Source organism: Cygnus atratus, chromosome 8 (genome assembly GCF_013377495.2).
Source record: "Cygnus atratus isolate AKBS03 ecotype Queensland, Australia chromosome 8, CAtr_DNAZoo_HiC_assembly, whole genome shotgun sequence".
Lineage (NCBI taxonomy): Eukaryota > Metazoa > Chordata > Aves > Anseriformes > Anatidae > Cygnus > Cygnus atratus.
In genome coordinates, this window is record NC_066369.1 from 6,715,335 (window position 1) to 6,737,257 (window position 21,923).

The window sequence follows — 21,923 nt, forward strand, 5'->3', positions numbered from 1 at the left end:
CCGCTACCACCCCCCCAACAAATCAACCATTTTTAAAGACTATTTCTTATGATCAAGAAGGAATTCTTGTTTTAAGAAAATTGTCTCATAAGAGTGAGTTTTTGTCAAATTTGTAACTCTATATGTCATACTTACTTGCTTCCACTAAGTTTGTCGACAAAAGTTATAAGTTTTGAATTTTGCTTTCCCATTGAATACCTGGGAAAATTTACCAAAACTACTGCTCTGAACCCACCCCCTCCTCCCCCCAGGAGTCATTTTCACTCACAAATCTCAATTTCAAAAAACTTCCCTAGGCAAGTTTTCACCAGCAAATGAGAGCTTAGAGTTCCCATAATCACCAGTTATTCAGATGCACGTCAGCTTCTTTCCTATCCTTGGTGGTCAGCTACCTTTCTTGACGCATGCTCCCGAAGACAGAAACACAAAGTTAGGTCAGCATCTCGACTTCCCTGCTTCACCAAGGTGGGCAGAACTGTGCTCTGACAGGAAGCATCTAGTAGATTTAGAAGGTAACTGCTGAGATCATCCAGGCCATAAACATCACAGAACATTTAAATCAAGTTTTACTGACAAAAATTTTATTTTACACTCTAATAAATGAATATAGTGTACATGTCACATAGATGATACATATGTACTACAAGAACATATTTATTTGTTTGCAACAAGTTTGAGAAAATAAAACATCTTCAGTTCTTCATTTCAATATCTGACTTACCTTTTTTATAATACAAATAACATTTGAGGAGTGGTATGGGAACAAACAACTGCCATAATTTGAACCTAGGAAGTTTCTGACCAAACAAAAGGAAAATGACGCTTACAGTGTGGCTAGCTAAGCATTCAGCAGGCTGCCCAGAGATGCTGCACAATTTCCATCCCTGGAGGTTTTCAAGATCCAACTGTTTGAAGCCCTAAGCCCCGTTCTGAATTCAGCACTGACCCTGCTGAGCAAGAGGATGGACTAGAGACCTCTCCCAAGGCCCCTCCCAACATGAACACTTCTACAATTTATGCTTCAAACAATCACCAGCCAAATTCAAACAAATTAATGAACCTTTCCCTCTTCCCATCTCCCAACAAAATCTTATACCAGAAAACGCAATACTCATCATTAAGGATCATCTTTACAATGGTCCAGCATGACTGAAATCAAAGAAACAACCACCAATGAAGTGTACAGAAAACTGCCAACACCATATATTAAAAGCAGCTAGAAGGTGGAGAGGAAGCAGGGAACTCCAGCACATCTCTGCTCTGTCTTGGGGACCACTCCTGTCCAGTCTGAGACTTTTCTATTGCCAGGACTTAAATGTAAAGCAAATGAAACTATATGGAAGGACTCAATGTACCTAATTTATTTTTTTTAATTTCCATATGAACAGAAGATTTCTATCGAACAAAAGGTGTTCAGGCCTCCATGCATCATTAAGGCAGTTGTAGAAGAACAAATTCAACACTCGTATGACGTTATACAAACTGACAACAAACAATAAACATAGAACATTTAAAAAAGAATTTACTTTGTGCCAACTGGCAACTGATCCTCTAAAAGAAATTATTCTAGTGCAAATTCACAACCTGACCGACATCCAGCTCTCTATCCTACAGTCAAAAAAATCCTGACTTCTTAGTTTTATGGAAAATTCATAATATATCTTTTGCCTCTCAATCTCAACAGATGTATAAGGATAAAATAACCACGAGCAATCAAAGGTCAGACACTGTGATCATCAGTGAATCTCTGGAAACATAGTCTTCTAAGTCTGAAAGCGTGTAAAAACTGGAAAGTCAAACAGTACACACAGACAGAAAACAATGCAGAAAACAAGCTACCTCATTTGCAGCTGGCTCAATTTTATGCCCACTATCCTGCAGTGTAACATAGTGTATCTTCAGTTAGGCAAGATGCAAAAGGCAACAAATGAGAGAAATCAGTGTAGGGGTGGGACAGTAACAAAGAGGAGCATCACGCCAAACACTGAATCCAGCCAGGGAAGCTCTTAAGCACATTCTTACTTGAAGCGAAGGTACAAGCATTGCAATCAAGTTGCTTTAACACAAGAAAATAACTGTTAGCTGTACATGCAGAAAAAGAACAAGAAAAGTTACATAAGGTAAATAAATGAAGAAATGAAGGACAAGAACTGTAGCTGAAGGGGTAGAAAACTAAATTGTGGCCCAAATTCAAGAACCTTTGAAGTGCTTGGAGGAATAGGATCTACTCCAGCTCTGAAGTCCTAAAATAAGATCAAATTTGTGGAATTGAAGTACCTTAAAAACACAAAACAAGCAGTAATTTGGTGGAGTTCCTTCTTCAGCACATGAAACAGCTAAAGCCCAAAGACAGTAGTTTATTCCTGTCAATTTCAATACTTTGAAGGGAGGAAAAGAAGTCAAAACTGACATAGAGGTTAAAACAGTGAAGATAAAAGGAAGTACATGGACAGTGAAGAGGGGTGGAATCTGGTATTACTAACTTTGAGACATCTGATAGGCAGGCATGTCAGAGAGAGAGAAAGGTTATGGCCCTGGAAAATAGAGAGGCAAGTAGAATTGTCAGGGATGTACGAAAAAGTCTGGAGGGAGTTGGGAATAAAAATTAGATCTTTGCATCAACAGGTCTAAGACTGTGCCTGGATACTCAAGAAATCAACTGGAGATGGAAGCACGGGAGAACCAAACTGGGGAAGGGAGCACTGGATCTTTGGGGCATTCAAATTGTGGGGTAAAACAAAAGACTTGAAAACAAAAAAGGAGAAGGATGTTCAGGTACATAAAATGAGGGGCTACTAATTGGGAAATAAAGGGCAAAATGTTAAACAGAGAACCAGTTAAGATGATTGGTGCTACCCACTTCAGGACAGGGGGAAAATAGAAACCTGGTTGCTAGTGAAGGCAATGAGAGGTGTGAGAACAGGAAATGAGGAGGATTTAAAGAGGAAGAAGTCATTCAAGAAAGGAATGAGAAATGCACCAAATAAACAGAAAGAAAAGGGGTAAAACTCATACAGGTAAGAGGCAGAGAGGCCTGGTTCAGAAACAGATTCTGAGAAAGCAGAACAATTTCGAAGAAAATAGATCTTGTCACGTAAAAAACAGGGTTTGAAGATACATTTTGTGTCAGAAGTGGGTGGAGAACTAAAATGAAAAGCAAACCTGGAAGCAAGATCAACAAGAAAGAAAAAAATATTGAATAAATGTGGTTACAAAGTCCATTTGGAAGGAGAATTAAAACAGGTAAAGCAGAGATGAGTCCAGAGCTTTGTTGTGCTGCTGTTCTTCAAAGATATTCAGAAAGACAGAATTGGAAATTAAGAAATTACACGACATGATGTCTGGGGAGAAGAACAGAGACAGAGCAGCATGAGAAGCGACCAAAGAAACCACATATAGAGAAGCAGACAGAGATGAAAATAAAGACCAGTGAGTCAAAGGAGGTAAGGCCAATGAAGGAAGGAGGCAGCTGAGAAGAGTAAAGGAGTCAGAAAGGTTAATAGACTGGAGATCCCAAAAGGAGTGAGTGACAGGGTAGAGGAGAGAGAAAGACAGATATGCTGAAAGAGAACAGGTAGTGATCAGAGAAAGGGAATTTTAAAATGAGAGATAATAAAGCAAACAGTACTTAGTAAAGACAAGGTCATGGGAATGATTGAGGCAGTAAGAAAGCCTGTCTAAAACCAGAAATCAAAGGTGGAGGCTGGAAAAACAGAACGAAGAACAATGGAGTTAAGTACTTAGAAGAAAAAAAATGGGTTCCCCTATGGCAAGGAATAAAATTTGAGACGACAGGAATAGGCAGAGTTTAGCAAAGTCACAAAGAAAAAAAAAAATGAACAGCCACTAGGAAAACTAGTCACAGAAGACTTCAAATCAGGAAGAGGGGTAGATGAGACACCAGAAAAGATGAAGCAGAGGCAAGGGAAGACAAGACCACTACTGAATAAGACAATTAGGGAAAAAGAAAGAGCAAGGCTCAGGGAAGGGAGTAAAGTTTGAAAAAGAACCTTAAAAATCCATATTGAATCATGCTCAGAAATATAAGAAACACATCACTGGGCATGTCTAGCATTGGTATTTTCCCCCTTAGGGGATCTTGGCAGAAAGTTTAACTATTCACCCAGACCAAACCAGAGATGAGAAATCCAGAAGTCCAGCACTGGCACTGGCTACTAGATGATGAGGGGGATATGGCAGAAATTTCAGACTGTTAAAACAATATTAAAAATAATGGGACAGCAGTGATTTAAAACTACTGTTCAGCACCTTTACTTCCTGATTAAATTAGCGCTCCACAAAGCAGGAGCTGAAGGCCTTCACTGACTCTCCCTCACATCAACCTCCTGTTCCTAAACCCACAAGTATCTGACATGCCATTTGCCGCTGGCATTCCAATTCAGCCATTAAGATTCTCATCTCACTGTACAGCAGCCAAGACAGAGACTGGGTGGACGGTGAGTTGAAAAACGAACATCACTGCAATTCTGGGTCCCATTCAGAGCTATCTGAGAACCACTGGCACAAGAAGTCCTTTTCCTCTTCCAAGACTGTCAAGAACTTCACCCTTTATGGCTTTCTTAATCCTGAGCATGAATAAAACACCAGCCTGCTCAGACACATCTAATACCATATTTCATCTTCCTGTGTATTGGCATGGTTTTAAAGTTTTTGCTCATTACAGAAAGAACACCTACTTCTACTGCCTGCTTATACAACTGGTAGCTGGATCATTAAAATGTAACAGAAGAGGGGAAAAAATACATTAGTCTGTGCTACCAAAACAGTGACATACAAAGTATAAAAAGTGAGCTGAGCATATCATTTATATATACCCTACTGATTCCAATTTATTCATTTTGACTATACAAGGTTCACTCAAAATTACTGAAATTCTACAAAAATCACTATCTATAAACAAGAGCTTACAAGACTGGGGTCATAAATAGGAGCTCTTCTCTATTTTTATGATTTTTAGTTTTTTTAATATTGTTTGAGAGTAATTTTAGATTTAAATTTTAGATAAAAGCACTCGAGTTAGTTGTGAATATATCTGATGTAGTATTTTTAGATACAATTTTTGACAAATGGTATGAAAATCATTTTTTGAATGTACTTTCTATCGTTACAGTCAAGAACACTCACCTATAATTCAATACTGGATACAGTAAATTGTCCACAAGATAGGTAGCATCTACTGTAACATATATATCTGTAATAAGAAAAGTTTGAAAAATATCATAGAAGAACTATTATTTTTACATTATAGTTGCTATCTGTAGTTTTATTTCTATTAGGCTATTGCACAGCAGGGAAGCTTTCAAGACAGAAGACATATTTTAATGCGATGTCACTCAAAGCACAAAGTTCACTCGTGAAGCACACTAATACTGTAGTACTACCGAAATAAAAGGGGAAGCTAGTCAGACATTTTGGTTAGAAACCTAACACGTTCATTTTAAAGAAAATAAACATGTAATGCCATAGCTTAAAATAAATAGTGCCAAATATCACCATCAACGACATACGAAAAAAATAGAATGGTGTTTTACAAAGGAAAACACTTTATAAAATGTATAGCACATATGGAAGTGTTATAACAGACATTATTATTTTCTTATGTTACTAGGTGCTTTACCTGGGGGATAGGTTCTACAATCCCCGGTTATACAAGCAGTTCTACTAACCCATACAGGCTTCTCAAATAGAAAGTTTGGTACCCAAGTCATCTGTACCATCCATTTTACAAATTTTAAAATAGAAACAACTACTTCTTTTACTCAGCACAAGATTTCATTAGCAATGCTAGAAAAAATACACACTTAAGTACACACATTTGCTAACTCATGATTTCTTTAGTCAGTGCATCCTTCCAGACAAGGGGAAAAAATTGTTATTGGTTACTTTCAGGAAAAGAGGAAATACTTTATGCATAATATTAGATGCAAATACCCTGATTGTGTTTGTTTTTTTACAGTGATTTTTGAATGCTCTAGTCCACTTCAGTAAAGAACAATTTGAGTACTTATGCATATTAAAAACTAATCTTGGCAGTCAAGCAAGTGTTGTGCTGCCTTTTCCAATACAAACCATTTCACTCTATGACACCTGGTCTAGAATATATCCATCATTTTTTAAAATTCAACAACCAGAAAATAAAGGAAAACAAATATAGAGGTTTTTAGATACAATCCAAGGTTTCTCAAATGCTTCCTCACTACTAATTGTTCCACTGGAGTCCTACAAGATTAAATCAAGTACACATGGCAGCTATAAGGAGAACTAAGGATTCGTCCTACAAAAACTGGAGATAAAAATAAAAATTGTGTACTAAAATAAGCGGAGGATCTGACACATACTATTTAATAACTACTGCATTTTGCCACACAGAATTCCCATAGTATTTATAATTTAAAAAAAAAAAAAAATACAACTGACCTAACTCAAAATCAAGGTACATTCTTCATAGTTGGATTCCTTGAGCATTACAACAGATAAAATTAAAGTTGCATAGTGAAAAAAAACTTCCAAGTGTGCAGGGAACTGGCTGCATACAGAAGCAATGTGTGAACGTACATACTGCTGATCTTCTTTAAACTGACTTCTTTTTACCTATTAAAGGAAAAGGTTTAACTGACTGTAACAGCTTCTTAGCAATCTCACTGGTAATAATTTTGTTTTGACAGTTTTATATATTCTCAAAAAATTTCAGTCTTGAAACTCAAGAAATTTCAGTCCATTCTCCATTTTTATCATATTTAGAAAGAAGACACCCTTTTCCCCTTAACAATAAAAACATTAAACATACCCAGCAACGTATTAAGGTTTACCCAAAATACTGTGAATCTCCTTTTCAATAATAAAATACTTGTAAGACATTTTGCATAAATACTTATTTCCCAAATGAAAACGGTGACTTTCTCTTAAACATAAAAACTAAAATTTACTTTTGCTAGATATAAAACTACTTCTCAGGATTCAATATACAAAATCAGATCTTCATGAAGAATACATTTTGTGTTATAGTACACAACTATATCTTTTCCCAAAGCTTTCAGTATTTAAAAAGCATCTTTCAATTTAAATATAGTACTGTAAGGTCACTCAAATCATTTTAAATACAAAAAATCTACAAACCGTGACATATACATAAATAGTCAGGAAGATGTAACTTAAAAGATCACATCTTTTAACCAGATCTTGTCATATATGCTAGCCTCAAAAGAACGCTATTTGCTACAAGAAGCATCTGCATGGTTTTAAGACTTAACTATGCAGACTCGTATTGCCCCAGGGCAGTGCTGCACAAGGCTATTGAAAACGATCAAATTGCAGAATCAACACCTTAAATTTTCCCAGAAAACCTCCAACAAATGTTTTATGTGCATTATGACAGAATAACAAAACGAAAAAGGTTGTTACAAAAATTTCAGTGTAAGGCTTTTTCCAATAACCATTTTCCCATCACATTTGGCAAGCACAGAACTAATTCATGTCATTTGTCTACTCTTAAGCTGAGAACTACAAACTACAACTCAGTATAAAATACAATAACCTTCTATAATAATTATATCCCTTTTAGAACAAAGATTAAAATAAACTTAACTGTGCTGATTCATACTTTCTATAAATTACTAAAAAGGTGAGAGATTCAGACATTTTGCTTTTAGATAATAAGCCTAATATCTGTATCCTGTGCAAAAGTGCAACTGTGTTTTAGAACTGAGGCCCAACTGAATGCAATTTTGTTAGTAAAGAAAATACACTTGAACTCACTTAACATGGAAAAAAGTGGTTCTTGGTATCTTTTAAACTTATGCTTTACATATTTAAACCTCTTAAAACTGCAAATTGCTTAAAAATACAAAAAAAAAACAGAACAACAAAGCTTGTATATAAATTGGTTTACAAAGCACAACAGTAAGCTTCAAATAATTACATTTCTGTAACACAAAGAGGTGGGATGATTTATTTAAAATACTTGAATATTTCTGCTCTTCATGATCTGATGTCTGTTTAGCTGCTCGCAGTGTGTGCATGCATACGTTTCGCTACATCGTAGACATAGGTTATGTCTGGTCGCTTCTCTGGGTCCGGGTTGATGCACATATTAACTAATTGTCGCAACTAAGAGAGGAAAATAACATGTAAGAAAGCCAACAAACCTGCCAAGTAGTATTTGTGCATTCTCAAATTCAAATGAATAATACTGACAACAATCAGCCAAACATAGCAATTCTGCATAAACAAGCACTCAGCGCTCTCTCTCAACATATATTGTGCACAGCTTTATGCAAGCATATACATATGTAACATACTTCCATCATTTTTACATTTTATACTGTTATCCAGAAAAAAATGGTAAGTAGAAAGACTGATGGGCAAATGTAAGTTCTAATCCTTTAAACATACAACTTCAAACATTCAGGTAGTCCTATTTACAGGTGATTTAATGAAAATTCCTGTTAAACCCACTGAGGACTGCTTCCTTTAAAAACTCCACCTTCTAATTAGGAAATCTCTGAACTTAAAACTGGAAGCTGGGAAAGTATTTGGGGAAAATATCGCTTCATGTCCGCCACATTGCTCCGCTCATCCACAGCTGGAGACATGATACTGGAATAAATAACCTTTAGTCTATGCTCTGGTATTTATTCATAAGGCTAAGTCATTTATTTTTTCTTTATAGAAAGAAAAGACATAATTAGAAGTATGTTGATAGAAGCCTCTATCTGGGAATGAACAAGTCCCTGTGACTAGAAAACACTGTTTCCACAAGCACCATTGTTCATTGGGCCTTTTGTAGTGCACACAGTCAGTGCGTACATTCATTGCCTTCACAAGCGGACAGCTGCAGGTTGATCTTCCTCCCTTGACATGCTGCAGGTGACATTAGAAGTTAGCACTCTCTGGATAAGCTTCCGATGGGGAATCTATTTTAAAGTGTACACATCTCCTATGCATTTTGCAACATGCAGTATACCTGCTTCATGATGACATGAAAATGCTTCCCAATCCTTGCAAGAGCAACTCACCAACTGTAAGCAGTATTTCTTTGTGCTTTGCCAAGTCCTCCTGCATCTCCTTATAGTATCAAAGAAGCAACCCTGTGACCCACCCTTCTATAGCAATATATCAGATTTGGTTTGGTCTCCATCCCAGGACTCTTAGGTACAATTACTGAAAAAAACTGTAACTCCTGCAACTAACACAGAGTGACCTCATCACCGTGATTATTCAAAGACAACAGAGACTGCATATCCCAATCTGCCAGAGTTCCCTTCCCACTTTGAAAAAATAAATAAATAAATAAATAAATAAAACAAGAAGGATTTTTTAATTATAATTGCACTCCCTTAGTTTTTCAGATGAATTTCAATGCACTAGAATTGGAAGTCCAGAAGGAAATTTTCCCCATTTACCGTTGCAGAAACACTGCAATTTGTATACATTGTATAGGTTTTTCACATTTAACAATACAAAAACCATGTCACTACAACATTCCACTTTTTCTGCAAGAAGAGCTTTATATTTAAAAATGAGATCATTAATTCTAAAGATAGTGATCAGATTGCTGATCTGACCAGCAATCAAAGAGAGAAACATATTAAAGTCACGTGCAACAGACTTGTTATCTGAATATCAAATATGTTGAGTATATTTGGACTAATGGAATTTTAAAAGCTATCATACTGCTTCTGGCAGTCACTAAATAAAAATCCCGTACCACTGACAGGAAAAACTATTAGCCTGTAATGACTCCCAATCATTTGGAGAACAGAATGGTGGCAATCATGAACTACTGTAATAAATAACAATTGCCAACATGTAAAACAAATACACAAAGCAAAATAATCTCCTGTAGGAGCAGCAGCTGCGACACTGTAACCAACAGGCACAGCATATGAGCAGAGAAGCAGTTTGCTGTGCAACAGCTCATAGAGCCTGCACAGCAAACAGGAAAGACTGAACTACATCCAAAAACCCCAGTCCTGAAATTAGAATCAAATAAGTAAATCTTTTGTAAGGACAATATGAATGGAATTTATCTGGGGAATACAACATCAAATCTTGTACATACACACATATCTTTATCTGCGAAGAGTTCCATCTGTTCGGTAGAACTGTGCACAGTAAATAAAGTCTTAGTAAAAGACCTTGAAGGATGGACACCTATAAAGTATCATTAGAGGGGAAACACTATTCTTCCTCTTTTTACCAGTTGTATAGCAGTATATATTGTAGGCTGAACTACAGAAGTAGATCTTCCAAGAAATCTACCTGCGCAAACCATGAGAAGCCACATTTACCCCTAACAGCCTACTTCATGTCTTTTCAGTTTTGGCCTGTGAGCAATTCTGATTTTGTTTTCTCAACTGAGTTCTTCCATCAGTTCAGATTTAAATTATTTGTTAAGTCATTAAAAAGGATTCCTTCCTTCAGAGATGCTTCGCTACTTCTGTTACAGTATATTATAATTCAAAGCTTCAGTGATGGCCATGAAGATTCACTGCTTGGAAGGATGCTTTAGCCAAATGGTGTCGTTCTATCAGGTAAGGCCTTCAGGCCCTATTAATCCTTCTCAGTACACTTGCAAAAACCATTCATCCACACGGTATCTTGGCTATTTGCAACTTCTTTATTTTACTCTAACCAAAATGCATATGCATCTATTATTGTCTAGATGAGACAAAGGATTTGCAAGAATATGTTAATAATAAGGGACAGGCTCTGAATCAGTTTATTTAGAAATTCTCTTCTCAACATAGAAGAAGAGGTGAGTTCAATCGGTAGTGCTGAACCTTCACTATTATTGCAATAAAATGAACCACACAGTCATAGATCTCTTTTGGCTGCAAGTCTTAATACTTCAATGTTGATCACTGCTAACACTGCTAAATCTTTCTCCCTCCCCAGTTCAGAATCTCAGTTGTAAAGAAGAGAGCTGAGCTGCTTCCGGGTGGCAAGCTGCACAGTGATAGGGCAGATCCCTGAGCAATTACACAATTCTTGAGCTCCAGTCTTGCTACTGAACAGCAAACCTCTGAGAAAAGGTGAAGTAATTTTACCACACAGAATGAAAACAGTTACACACAAAGACTGTTTTTCAGGACTGAGAATGGGACCATGCTGGCTGCTAATACTTGGTTATAGCACTATTTCCTTACCTCCTACAGGAATATCTATTCCAATAAACCTGAGATCTACTTGTCAGCCCCTCTAGTATTAATAAAATTTTTGATGAAGCAGAAGAGTCTGACAGTACCATGGGAAGAGGCACTGGGATTCTCAGGTCAGACCATCATTAGAGACAGAGTAATTTTTTTTATTATTACTATCTGGCCCAGACTGGCCAACAGGCAGAACAGACTTATGACTGAGCTGGAGGGACCTCCTGTTGCATCCCCAAGCTGCAAACTACTTTGGCTGCTTATTGTTCTTAACCTCCTCTGTGCACTTAGCACAGTGACTGTCTTTAGCCTGGAGCTTAGCCTGCCATTGGAGCGGTGGGAAACACTTTCTTTAACTTTAGCAGGTTTTTCAGCTATGAAATAAATAATTATCACTCAAGTCAGATGGAGGGGTTGCAGGGAAGACTACAAACTATGACAGGCAAGTATTTGGCATTATTAGCCACCTGAAAAAGAGAAGTTGTCATATAGGAAATTCTGGATGAAAAAAACAGACAAACAAAAAAGCCACCCTTACTCCAAACAGGAGACCTTGCTGAAGCCCTTTCACAGCATCGAAAGAAATGCTGGCAACTCATCCTGCAATTCGAGACCTGCTGGCACATTCAGCCCTCATATCTGGGGAGGAGAGTGGCTACGGACTTTTGAGGAAATGCATCTCACAGAGAAGATGGAGAGACTTCATCCATTACAAAAGCTACCTGATGCTAATATCGGCCGACAGGATTTTAAGACTATTGACTAGGGGTGGCAAGGGAGCCCCAGCTTTCAACTCCCTAAAGCAAAACAGTTTTCAGTAAATATTGAATATTCACTTTGAACACCAAGGTTTCTTAAAGAATATTAAAAAAAAAAAAAAAAAGAGAGGTACCTGAAGTTGTTAAACATTTGAAAACCTTGGCTTGTGACTCTACTGGTGAACTGAGCTTGCAAACACACATCTGAGACTATTAGTACTTCTAATCAAAGTTTTTCTAAAAAACTTGTCCATCTGTTCATCTCAAGGTAGATCTTTCTGTCATATTGTTCTCTGATGACACCAATGTGATACGTTACTAAAAGTCTTATAGGGATTTTCGCATCTTAAAACTCATTAAAATTTACTTATAAAAATTTCTCTAAGAAGCGCTTGCCTTGTACTTAGTAATCAAAGTATTTAACACTCCTATATCGTAGGATATAAGATTATTACTTCAGAGAATTCTTCATTATAGAATATAAAGTGACTTTTAGTGTCCAGTGACCCCTGAGCTTTACTGCTTAGCTTTTTTGTGTTTTTTGTTTGTTTTGTTTTGTTTTTTACAGTTCAAGCCAGCACAGTGTTTTGACAAAAGAGCTGGAAAAAAAAATCAAGAAAAAAAGGTATATTTTGGTGCAATGACTAATGAACATAGGTATTTTTTCATGTGTCTTATAGAAGATGCAAGCTTTCACATTGGAAGAAAAAGTGCTTGCACTGCAGCCTCTATAGTTCAGTTGATTACTTCTTTTAAGTAACTGCTTCCATACCTATTACAGCTCTGATTCTCTCATTATATTTTAAAATAACTAATGTGTATTTTATAACTAACTGGTTTACCCGAAGTGCATGTATGCTTTCAAATGAAGACAAATGTAACATGTGCTTTGCATCAGTTTTCAACGCTAGCAACTATACAGAGGTAAGTGAAAGGTGGAACCTCTTTCCCTACCCCAACTCTAAGACCTTCTATCTGGGCCAGACTTTGATATCTGCCCCTTGGCTGGGAATCCGCATATCCAACTTCACACTTAGCTGCAGCGAAGTAGCCCTGCAGGCAGGCCAACTTCAACGAACCACTAGTGGTATCATCATTAAAATCCTGCTGAAGGTCACCATGGAAACCGCCTGCTGAGGCTTCACTGCTGCACTCGGCATCTCCTAATCAGCTACCATGTGAAATGCAAATTCAGACAGTCTGAAAATTAGTCAAGAAGAATAGAGGATGAGGATGCAGATATGTGAAATATTCATGCGCTTCACGGAAAAAGGAAGACAGCATGAATGACACAACAAAGAACGGCCCCTGACATTCTTGCTATCATTTTGCATTATTGTTCACACCCTACTGTATTTCTAGGCCTCCAGTTCTCGAGTTGGTTATAAGAACTGCCATATTTATAGGCTACAATAAATAATAATTAAAAATGGCCAAGGTAAAATGACTAATTGGTAAATCCACAAAGAGGTATATTGCATAAATTACACAATAGATCATCATTTCATCCTTCGTAAAGTCACTGAATTAGTTTTTCAAGTCCAGTTTTTGTTTCATAAAAGAGGAAAAATTGTCACTGTAAATACAACAAAACAAAACACTGGGCAGTAATCTTTTATTAATAATCCAATCACTGTCTTAGAATGCAAAAAATTAGAGGTTGAGAATTACAAACTCTATTCCGTAAATGAAATTGCACAATACTGTTTATTAAAAGTATTTCAGTGATGGCATTTATTTGTGTTTTCTAAGTAATCTTTAATTCATGTAGGCTGAATTCAATTACAATTGGTTACTAGCATGTGTTCTTTGGTTTACAGCTTCTATCACATTGCCTTGTGGGGTTTTTTTGGCTTTTTTTTTTTTCAAAGTGGGAAAGTATTTCAAAACTAGCATCTCAGAACATTAACAAGCAAACATTTGTATTTTTTCATCCTGTTACTCTAAGAAAAAATATTTAGTTTCTTTTCATTTTATAGCTTAAAAAACAAGTATCCCCCTTAAATGCATTGACAGTAAGGAATTGCTACATATCAACTTCAAACATACACTGCTGTGAAAGGCATATATTGTTCAAATTCAACTACTACGTCTTGCTATATTTCTCTGAAATTTACTATTAGGGTCCACTCTTTCATGTAAAAGAACTGCCATTCAATTAGGACTCAGTAGTTGTATAACGTAGATAAATGGGAACTAAACAATTCATTTTTACTAGTGAGCTACATTGTATCTATTTTAACACAAGCCTCTAGAGAAACAAGGCTAGTGCACTAATTTATTGTGCTACATAAACTCACGAAGCTGTGCTTTTAGAAAAGCATAATACCTACGTAAGACTCAATCCCATTATGACATGTACTGCATATCATTGTGTATTCTGGGAAAGCTTTTTGTCATACTTGCAAGGAAGCTCAATGAAATTAAGAAGCTAACAGGATGAGGTTTCCATCATTAATCCCCCCCAAATTTTAAATCATATCAGAGAAATGTTTTGACAGAAACATTTGAGCAAGTTCAATGAGCAAACACTTGCGGGCATAATCTGCAAATAACTTAAAAGCACACAAGTTCATTTACTTCACTGGAAGCGTGCCAGCACTAAAATGAGGATCGAGCCCACGATAAGGAAAATTACTTACTTCCTCTGAATAGTGATCTGAAGGGAGAGGTGGATAGTCACACTGTTCTATCTTCTTGCACAGGGAGTACAAGTTCATTTTATCACCATAGAAGGGACTCTGCAGTGCAGCCATCTGTTTAAGGAAAATGTACAGTTTGCTTTTGTGTTTTTAAGTACACCTGTTTTGCTATAAAACCTGTAATACTAGCAAATCAGAAGTGATTTTTAATGACTTTTGATTCCCTGCTTGGTAGCGTCACAGTGCTAAAAACAGAAGTTTCAGGACTATTAGCGTAACCAGTTTGCATACTTATTTTATGCTGTACCTGTCACAATCCTTACATTGCTGTATTTGAATTGTATACAGTAACAATTTCATGAAAAATCTAGTAGTTTCAGCTACTGTTGTGAGTGAGAAGGGTCCATGCACCACAGAGGGGGAGAACAAAAAAATCCTACAATATAATTTTCCTCTGAAGACCTTTTGGAAGAAAGAATATCATTTATTTGAAAACATCATCTGATCTAAAGCAATACTGTGTAGTGAAAATGCTGGATAACAGTAGCAGATTTTGTAACCTTCTATAGCCATTAACACTACACTTTGATGAAGCTGTGTGAGGTTTTTCCTTTTTTTTTAATCAAGTAAGCTAAAGGTAACATCATCTAGGTTTAAACAAGTCTTAAACCAAAAACCTTGTAATTCAGTATGTTATTCAACAGTATTTCAAAAATGAATACTGCATCCCAAAACATCATCAGAAGTGGCATCCATAACTATAATTTACAATTGTAATAAAAGAATATAGGAATAGCTGTTGGAGAACGCTTAAATGATCATCTTATACATGGTATTAGATAAACCTACGTTTTATTTCCTATGTTAAAACTTGACATTTAAGGTGGAAATAAATGCTATGGTTAGCGGAATTACAAGTCTTAAAATTCATTTAAAATCTCTCCATTCCGTTCAAAGCTTTCCAAGTCTTTGAACCGCAGCAGCACGAATGCTGCTTTGAGTGCAGCGCTGCCCCAAAGTCAGTCACCCTTTTCTACATGTGCTAATAAGTTTGATTTTGGAAGGACAATGTGTACATTCCCCAGACAGGCAGAGTGTGTGTGAAACACGCTAGTCCATGCTGTGCTACTCAGTGAGCTTCAGCAGGGACAGGACAAGCTGAAAATGGCTCTCATCTGTCTTCTGGTCTTCCAGATATCAGCTTAACTCTTTCGTGCCTAAGCAGCAACATCACCGGGAAAAATGTATGAAAAAAATGACCAAAGTTCTTTTACATTTACTTTATATATTCTAAAACTTCTCTCCATTTAGTATTTTTTCGTATTAACTTCAAGTAAGAATAAATCATTTTAAAGCTCCCAAAACAAATACAATACTACAGTTCTCTCCTGCACTCCCACCCAAAAACTCTAACTGTATTACCAAAATGTTGTTAATTTTTGGATTTACATGATATTGGCTCTTACCTTAAAAAGAATATTAAAAATGCAAGCTAAAGACCAAAAAAAAAAAAAAAAGAAAGAAAGGAAGAAAGAAAAGAGAAATCAACTGCAGAGTCTGTATGCATGCAGGAATTCTAAATAAATGCATAGATACTCATTTTCATACTCTAGGTGTTCATTAAGAAGTATTTTTGTTTGAATGCTGCAGAGTGTTAAAAAAAATCTGAATGTCCCCTAAGGAGTTAAAACAGGAATACTATATTTTCATGCATCTCCTGCTTTGACAGATGAAAAATGTCAACTGTCCTGTTTTTATTTTCAAGCTTTTGCACTATTCATCTGGTTCATTAGTGCATCTCGCTGCTGCCCCTGACAGCTGCTCGCCCTCTCCTCCCAGCAGCTGAATTTTTCAGGCTAATTTGATCCTCCACACTGAGACGATCGCTAGAATGATTGACTTGCTCCCTGACCTCCAGGGTCTGACTTTCCTGATTAGTATTCTGGGGGTGTCTGAGGGACGAAAGCCCACTGTCTGTCTTCAGGGCTGGTGGCAGCTCTCTCTCTCTCTTTTTTTTTTTCCCTTTTTCTTTTTTTTTTTTTTTTTTTTGAACTGTAAGCCACCAACCTACAACCCTGTAAGGATGCAATTGCTACGCTGAACAATAAAAGGAAATGTGTAAAACCTACTTTTCCATGTAAAGGTCCATGTAGCAAAAGCACAGCATCTTGATTTTAATTAGTAAAGTCTACTTTGTTGCATATCAATTAAAACTCCAGTGGTAGTGTTTTTGAGGTTTCAGAAATACCTGGGGCTCTAAAATACAGACTAAAATACAGTTTTAAAAATCTTAGTGGACCCATAATTAGCACTGAATAATATGCTGTTATATAGGTTAGAAATATTTTTTTTAATATACATTATAGCAAATTAGTCTAAAATTAAAACATAACTGAAAAGAGTTTAGCGGCAATTAAGCATTTATTGAGAAGTGATAAACATGCCACAGCTTTTCTCTAATTAAGCTGGAGAGATTCCAGAGCACATAGCAAAATGAAATCAATATAATAAGACATGTTAAGATGCAGGCAGTAGACATAACGTGCCTCACAAAAAAGATACCCAGTACAAAACTGCACTGATAATAAAAACACTATGCATTAGTCCATGCATGACTGAAGAACCTTAAGCAACCTCTTTCAAATAAAAGAAAAATTAGGAAAATGTTAAGCATACAATTTGAGTTTATTATACTTAAATTTTAAAATTACAACTCAGTGATAAACAACAGCAAAAAATATTCAGTATATTGTAGAATCAACTGAATAGGATAAATGTACCTCTAAAAAACAAAAAATTAAAATCTATAGTTGAAGACACTCCCATATACTATACTTATACAACACATACCAGCAGTAAGAATCCTAACTGCTTCTTTCTTATAACAAAGAAAAAACACCATAGCAACTTAAATACCATCCTGATAAAACTTCTAAAAATAAAAAGAGAAAGATTAAGACATTTAGGTATTTTTAAATTATTTTCCAGATCAAAAAAGAATTAATATTCACATTGATTTTAATATACCCTGTTCAGCAGCAAAGCTGAAAAAAATCTTCTTCAGAAAATAGGTAGTGATTTCTATCCAGCAATTTTATTTCATAAATTATAAAAGAAAAAAGTAACCTTATAACGTTTATTTTGTGATAATTAGTTATTCAAGGTTTTTGTTTCCAGATTAAAAAATTCTCAAGAAAAACGATGAAAGAAAAAAGGAGTAATAATGAAAAATCCTCATCCACCTTTATGCTATCTTTAGACTTCTACTTGTGCAAGTGTGTAAAATGGAACAATAAAATTGATGGCAGTTGCCATGGTCAGTTCTAAGGAATCTTAATACAGAGTTTTAAATTTCCATTCCAGATTAAAACTTACAAACACTTGCTCAGGTATCAAACTTCACTCCTGTGAGTTATCCCAAAGTTTTACAAGCAACAATATCTGTTAACTCTTCAGGACTTCAGTATAGCTATTTGCCCTGTTAATATTTACAGCAACATGCTAGTGATATAAAATAAACTAATACTACTGGAAACAATTCATTTTGTAGTAACATAAAACTTTAACAGGATGACAATGTTCTCCACAAAATCCTAAAACAACAGAGGTACCACTTCTGCTGAATGTTCTGCTGCCTCACTGAGGGAAAAAAAAAAAAAAAAAAAAAAAAAAAAAAAAAAAAAACAGAAAAGTGAGTTGGGTATATAAAAAGTTTTAATCCGAAACTTGACTAGAAAGATTTTGCTGCCTGTGCTCTGATGGAAAAAACCTTTCCCAGCATCCTTCCACACAAGCGTTTAGCCTTTTGATCAACAAATGATACGCAAAGAACTTTGAAGATGCAGCTGCCTTAGAAGCCTACCTGTTCTTCACACCTTCCTTTACCTCTATTTGAATTTGCTCTGAATATTTATTTTCTCAGAATATAACATCATGTATAATTATGCAAGTGTCACCTACCAATCTCAATTGTATTAATATAGAAATTAACCAATATTCTCAGTTTAACCAGCTGGGGGAAAAGTAGAAAACGTACCTTTTCTGCACAGTAGAAGAGATCTCAACAGTTAACGCAAGTAGGAAGTGGTAAGTACACAGTAGCCTTTTTTAATTTATTGTTTTACTTAGGTTTTAAATAATTTTAAAGAAATTAAGCTTGTAAAGTAATTGTATTAAAATTTTCAAAAGCATCAGTTGCATACTCAAGCCAGTCCTACTATTATTCAAAGTATTTATTACCAAGCTCATATAATTAGCACAGGCCATTTAAAGTCTCTAGAATGATTTTTACATCTGCTTGTCATTACTCATTTCTTAATCCTTTAGTTATGCCCAATCTTCAACAAATTGTTATAAAATCTTTGTAGCAAACCCAGTGACAGGAAAGTCTTGAGTAACAACACACAAATCAAGTATTTCATATGCTGAAGCTATGTAAGAATTCCCGTTGCTAATATTAAGACACACATAATAGCTGAAAATTAGCTTTTCCACAATGCTACATGTTTTTCTAAACAGCAAAAAACATAGAAATAGATCCTAAAACAGTACTTAATGTACTGGGGGTAGGGGGAAACAGTTTTACTGGGTTCACTCTATTTATGAATATTACCTCATACAGCAGACAGCCTAGAGACCAGATGTCAGATTTGAAGTTGTAACCATTTTCGTGTATTCTCTCTGGAGACATATAATAAGGTGTACCAACTGCAATAAATACACAAGTATTTTTGAATGAAAATTTGTTATACAACAATGAATAGTTTTTTTGTCTGAAAAAGTTTTTCATCTTCCATAGTTTTCATTTTACTACGTGTAATTTCAATTCATACTTACGACTCTTCAACTTGATAGAAATACAAATTAATTTGATACACATTTTGTCCAAGGCAGCTTTATTTTCACTACTGATATCCAACGATTAGAATTGTTCAGTTGCAGAATACTTCCAATTTTTGTTTTTAATGAAGCTCAAAAAATTTCCAGAGTAGTGATTTTCTTCTAAAAAGATCCACACTACACATATCCCCCTGCCCCACTCCCTTCCATACATATTGTTATCACTGACTGGAAATAATAGCAATTAGAATTTTTCCTCCATGGGTTTTGATTTATTTTTTTTAAATGAGTTGTCTGTCCTTCTTTTTGACAGTATACAAATCACAAAAGGCTGCTTTTGAAACTACTAAGCACAGTTTAGTTTGAATATCTGAACCTGAGCCTGAAATCCAGGATCTTCAGCTTCCCAGAGAGGAAGGCTGGAAAGCCTGGGAGGCCAGCAGAAGCCCAGGTTCCTTGGAGCAACTTGGCCATCTGCTGCAGAACCAGGCCCTACGAGGGCTTTTCAGCTCCTGAATCTGTGGCTGGCCTGGCATAATCCTGCCTCAGAGCTGTGGGCTCTGGAGACATCTGCTCTTGAAAAGCAGCATTTACTTGGGCTGTCCCAGAGCAAATTTACATGAGATACTCCGGGACAGCTCTCCTCCTGATTTTAATCAGGCCCTACCCATCTGTGTCACAAGTTACTTGAACAAGATAAGTGCAGAAAAATATTCTAGCTCAAAAAAATAAATAAAAATAAATTTTAAAATATATAAAAAATAATGTGAGTGGCAATTTTTGTGCACCATCTCTGAACATTGTGCCTATATGCCCCCCAAATGACTGCCCAACAGAAAAAAGGATCAGAGATCTACACAGGTTTTAATTTGTGTGTAATATTTTCCTAAGCACTGAATCCTGATGAAGCAATCCAAATGAATGCAGTCAATTCAATACAAGTCAACCTTATTTCCACACTAACCATCTTGCAACACAGCCAGAGATTAATATCAACACTCTTACTGCACAGCTACAGAAATGATGACTGCAAACCTCAGTTTTATTTAACACAAATTAGAGATCTCGTATCACTTCCACTTTTCTGAATTAGCCCCATCTATTCAGAATTGATTGCTATATTAATGAGATGTAATGAACCTATAATTCCAAATCTGAATAATTAGACTAACAGTTTTCATCAGAGTAATTGTAATCTAATCATTTCCAAAAGTTCAGGGCTTTGTCTTAACAATGTGCTCTCTCTCTTATAAAGGCTGGCATCTCAAAGTGTACCACACTTTCTCAGGGTAAAATGGAGTATGAAAATCAAAAAATTAATAAGAAGTACTTTCCTATTTAAGAGGCCCGGCTCAGACCGGGAAACGTTCTGCCATCTTCTCACAGGCCAGGCCGCTGCTGCTGGTAACCTGCAGCTCCAACTGACAGCCCTCTTGGCAAACAGTACTGAAAGAGACGCTGAGAACTGACTCACAGGCAGAAACATGGGGACAGAGATCCTGTCTGTCACAGGGACAGATGCTGCATCCTGTGATGGGCTTGGCCCCACAAACTTTAGGGGGAGAGCCTCCCAGTCCCGGGAGAGCAGCAGGTGTCAAGGCCCCTGCCCCAGAGGCCTGGGCAGCAAGGTTGGGCAGCACAGCTGTTGGCTGAGACTGCAGAAAATCAAGAGCTTGAAACAAGCAAGAGTGGGGGGAAAGGCAACTCAAACCGATGGAGCACTGCGAAAACCATTTGTTCTCATGGGATGATCGTGTTCACCCACAGAGAAACGGTCAAGAGAGATGGTCTTTTCCCCATGAAAGAACGGGGGCACAGATGGCAAGACTGCAACATCAAAATAGCTCCAGAGCGTCCAGAAGCAAAACAAAACAACTCTGCTATTCCAGTATAACAACAACAGGACTTTAATAGATGTTTAATGACAACTACCTTACAACTGGAAGCTGTAATTAAAAAACACTTGGCTTGATACAGCCTTCACAGCTTTATTGTTCTTGTTGTACTTCCTCCTTGAAAACCTGTTTTTCCTCCCCCACAGACTCTGTGAGTTTGGGCACCTTTGAAAACTTTCAGCTGTATTTTGCATCTATCAATTAATGCAGGGATTTAGTACATTCAGATGCTTTTCTGGCAGAACTCATCTAATAAAACAGAAATGCAACAGTAACCTGGTTCTTAACTGGTTACAGAAGCAGTGCCTGTGCTGCGCTGAGACGTCAGGCGAGGAACTGGCAGTGAGTAATGTGCCAGAAAGAGGCTTCACACAATCCACAGGGGGCAGCTGAAAACACGGAGGTTTGAAGGTTCATAGCTTACCAAAAGCAAAGGTAATTTTAACCAGTAGCTCTGGGAAGCCTGCTGATACATTAGGGGTCTGATATGACTGTGAAAGATTGATGATAGTGAAAAGTAAGAACAAATGCTATCATTTTACAGCGTTTAGCCTAGTGTAACACCTTAACTGCAACACAACCCGAAGCCCCCAATGACCAACAAGTGAAAAGAATAGA

The 21,923-nt window shown here is 36.5% G+C and overlaps 1 protein-coding gene across 2 annotated transcripts in view; it reads right to left on the reverse strand.

Moving 5' to 3' along the window:
* Positions 1 to 1,339: 1,339 nt before the first annotated feature.
* Positions 1,340 to 21,923, reverse strand: part of NEK7 (NIMA related kinase 7) — a 68,586-nt gene continuing 48,002 nt past the window's right edge. For both annotated transcript variants that reach the window (XM_050712243.1, XM_035537597.2), the window contains exons 8-10: positions 19,184 to 19,278; positions 14,572 to 14,685; positions 1,340 to 8,127 (exon numbers count right to left, since the gene is read on the reverse strand). In XM_050712243.1, coding sequence (XP_050568200.1) covers positions 8,017 to 8,127; positions 14,572 to 14,685; positions 19,184 to 19,278 — 320 coding nt within the window. In that variant the 3' untranslated portion in view covers positions 1,340 to 8,016. The remainder of the gene's footprint in view (positions 8,128 to 14,571; positions 14,686 to 19,183; positions 19,279 to 21,923) is intronic.